The 4,099-nt window shown below is 38.6% G+C and overlaps 1 protein-coding gene across 1 annotated transcript; it reads right to left on the reverse strand.

The window, feature by feature from the left end:
- Positions 1-293: 293 nt before the first annotated feature.
- Positions 294-1,508, reverse strand: LOC149187306 (F-box/kelch-repeat protein At1g15670-like). Its single transcript, XM_089409609.1, has one exon. The coding sequence runs from the start codon at positions 1,506-1,508 to the stop codon at positions 294-296; it is 1,215 nt and encodes a 404-aa protein (XP_089265735.1).
- Between the last annotated feature and the right edge of the window lie 2,591 nt (positions 1,509-4,099).

The raw sequence follows: 4,099 nt of genomic DNA on the forward strand, positions 1-4,099 counted from the left end.
GAAAGTGTATTCTGGAATGCCATAAAATTTTTGACAATTTTCAAATACATGAACTCTCTAAAATATATTACCAATGTCAATTCAATGATAACAGGAATGTGAAATTCCTTATAAGCAATCTATTACCAATGTCCATTCAATGATAACAGGAATGTGAAATTCCTTATAACCAATCTATTACCAATGTCCATTCAATGATAACAAGAATGTGAAATTCCTTATAACCAAGCATCGATTAAGTTAGCCCACAATATGGTTATCACTTCAAACCTCAATATGGTTATCACTTAACTTCAAACCTCAAAAGTAAAGACAGTGTGAATGTCTTGTCCATTGTGCAGATAAGAGTTTTCTGAACTCTCAATGACAGTCCACATCCCGGATGTTTCCATTTCCTGTCCTGCTGCACTTCCTATAGGCGGTGGCTCATACATATAACAAAGTCGAACCGTACTCTCAACATAACCGTGGACAAAAATCTTCTCACGCCACGCTACACAACACGAAATCCATTTAAGGGTATTAGGAAGAGAACCCAGCACCCTCCAAACGTTTTCATTGGAATCGTATTCCATCACTCCGAGATGCGTCTGAAAGGAATACAACCGTCCGGAAGAAGAAACAACCAGACACCTCCGTGGGTTTCCCGTGGTATCCAACATATTCTCCAGCGTTGTCCATGCCCCTGTTTCTGGATCATAAACTTCTGCACTCCACCCGATCGGATCACCCTCCTCATCACTGTCACCGCTAAGATCGCCCTCCCCTTGATCGCTCTCCCCATCAGTGACACTGCTAAGATCACCCTCCCAACCATTATCAATGACACCGCCAATAACGAAAAATTTACCGTCAAGGAAAACGCCATAGCTCGTGATCCATCCACGGCTCATGTCGGGAAGAAGTTTCCACTGGTCTTCAAACACATTGTAAACAGCCGCAGATCGTAGCGGATTTTCATTTTCATCCATTCCGCCAGCAACGTAAATGAGCCCTTCCGGTGACACCGAGAAAGCACCGAAGATTGGAGTCACCGGCATGTCGGCACCGCGGCTCCACTTACTCGATGCGAAATCGAAGATGAAAACGGTTTTGAGATGCTGCTCTTGGTTGGGTTTGAGTCTCTCGTATAAGGACGGACTACGACCGCCCAACAAAACCAACTTTTGTTTGACGCAAAGGCAGTCACAAAAGAGAGGAATTTCGTTATGACAGCCGGGGAAGTGGGGAAGGGGAGGAAGTGTTTTCCGGGTGCCTCGCAGAGGGTCGAACACAGAAACCACAGTTTGTTGATTAGGATGAGTGTCATCTAGAAATTCCCGGAGTTCCACCACACAGATCAACTGCTCGGAAATCCCAAGGTTTTTACGGTCTTCATAGAATTGAGGGTGCTTGACAGTGGCCTCCCAGGTTTTGCGAACGGCTTTGAGTTTTCCATGGGAATGGTAAGGCACTCTTAACATACACTGTCGACGTAATTCCGATGGAAGAACCGAAAAATGCTCCATTAAGAGATGCACTACCCGCTAGTGAATGTGAACTTGGCAGACTCTTTCAAATCATACAAGCCAAAAGCTAACGTACCAGAACTAGACTTTTCCTACCTGGCAGGCTGAGCCCGCTAGTGAATATGAACTTGGCAAACTCTTTCAAATCATACAAACCGAAAGCTAACGTACCAGAACTAGACTTTTCCCACGAGCTTCCGTCGATACCAAAGCCTGATCGAACACAACATACAATCAAGAAGCACAGAGATGGAATGAAAGGGATCGAACAAGAACAAAGATGGAATGAAAGGGAGAGATATCAAAATAAATAAGAAATCATGTGAAAATCAGCTAAACCCTACCCACGCACTTAACGGAAAATGGTAATTTTTCTTTTGTTTTTTTTATTTGCTTGGGGTTAATTGTTCCTTCCTCAATCTAAGAAGGCCCTTTTTGATATCAAAATAAATAAGGAGTCATGTGAAAATCAGCGAAACGCTACCCACGCACTTAATGGAAAATGGTAATTTTTCTTCTGTTTTTTGTCTGCTTGGGGTTAATTGTTTCTTCCTTCATCTAAGAAGACCCTTTTTCTTTCTGTTAAGTTTTATTGGAGATATATATAGGTTTAATATTTTGAATACGTTTTAATTGTCAACCTAAAATATTTTGAATGATTAACCAAAAATATTAATATTTTTTATATTTTGAATACATAATGGACCATGGTAATTTGTTTTTTGTTTTTTCCTGTGGTGTGGGGTTAATTGTTCTCCCTAGTCTAAGAATATCTTTTTTCTTTTTTTTTAAGTTTTATTGGAGATATAAATAGATTTAATATTTCGAATACATTTTAATTGTTAATGGAAAATATTTTGAATACATAACCGAAAATATTAATATTTTTAATATTTTGAATACCTAACGCAAAATGTTATTTTTTGATTTTTGTTTTTTTCCTTTGGTGTGGGGTTAATTGTCCAAGGCCCTTTTTCTTTCGTTTAAGTTTTATTGGAGATATAAATAGATTTAATATTTCGAGTACATTTTAGTTGTGGAGGGTTTATAGGTCAAACTTGTATTTACAATATAACGTTATCATATTTTAAGTAAAGTTAACATGTGAGATGTGAAAGGTGAGATATGAGATGTTAGATATTTTTTAAATGTAATTTTGTTTTTTATCAATAACCATGGGCGAACAGTAAGATATGAGATGTTAGATATTTTTTAAATGTAATTGTGCTTTTTATCAATAACCATGGGTCAATATCGAGAAGAGAAAGATAGAGAGAAAGGGACAGAGGGAGAAGAAGGAAGAAAATCATAATACTATGGGCTAATACCATGGGCCATCTAGGCTTTTGATTATTATGTTATGGATCTATGCTGTTAAGTATTTTGTTACAATACCATGCACCAATACCAAGACTTATCAATACCACATGCCCAAAAACCATAACTTATTTCAAAATTAAAATATTTTACAAATGCTTTAATTTAATTTAATTTTATAACATTTTTTAATTAAATCTAGAAGCAAATAGGTTATAATTACTTTTGAGGTGTCTTAAGCCCTCCCTCATCATGACTACTAAAAATATTCCCATAGATATTTTAATAAATTAAAAATGAGGATACTTGTGTATATACATATGTGAAAATATTATAAAGAACGAGGATAGAACGAGGATAGATGCATCTTACCCAAGGATCTAACCAAAGGGAGAAATCAAAGTGACTAACAATGATATAGGAAAGACAATTCATGATTCTTTTAAGTTTTTTATTATTGTATTTTCTTTAACATGATTGATCCAAAATATAGGTTTAATATTTTACAACCAAATATGTTTTTTTAATTTAGATCATTTTTTAAATGCAATACAATGGGATCATATTTAATAGAGAGAGATAGTGAGATGAATGGGGAATAGAGTGGGGCAGAGAGACATATAAGTGGGAGATTTAGGGAGAGAGAAGAAGGAAGAGAGAGAAAGAGGAGGGGGGAGAGGAGGAGAGAGAGGGAGGGGGAGAGAGATGGATTTGGAGGGGGAAGAGAGGTAGGGAAGAACAAACACATTGAGAGATAGAGGTGGAGAGAGAGAGGGAGTGACAAGTGAGAGATGAAGATGGAATGATGGAGAGATGAAGTGAGGGAAGATACAAAAAAGGAGAGGATATAGATAGGGAAAGAAGGGAAAGAGAGAGATAGAGAGACATAGATATGGAGGGGGGCGAGAGTAAGAGAGGAAGAAGGAGAGAGATGGAGGGAGATAGTTACAAAGTTGGAGGGTGAAGCGATAGGGAGTGTGTGATGGGGGGGAGAGACATAGTGAGGTGGGAGAGAAAGGGAGAGAGAGGAAGGAAGAGAGAGGAGTTGACAGAGAGGGGGAGAGATATATGGATTTAGAAGGGGAAGAAAGACATAGAGAGAGAAAGGTCGAGAGGGAGAGGCAGTGACAAGGGAGAGATGGTGAGGGAGAGAGGAGAGCAAGAGGGAAGAGAGAGAGAGAGAGGGATACATGGGGAAGGGAGAGGGAGACATCGAGAAGAGAGAGGGAGAGAGAATGGGAATACATGGGGAAAAGAGTGAAGAAAGAGAGAGA

This window comes from Pinus tabuliformis, chromosome 3_1 (assembly GCF_031772625.1).
Source record: "Pinus tabuliformis cultivar Carrire ecotype Pingquan chromosome 3_1, CPIR1, whole genome shotgun sequence".
Taxonomy (NCBI): Eukaryota; Viridiplantae; Streptophyta; class Pinopsida; order Pinales; family Pinaceae; genus Pinus; species Pinus tabuliformis.

Bases quoted from the DNA above. Each gene is read 5' to 3' on its own strand.
- LOC149187306 (XM_089409609.1), bottom strand. From the start codon at position 1,508: ATGGAGCATTTTTCGGTTCTTCCATCGGAATTACGTCGACAGTGTATG.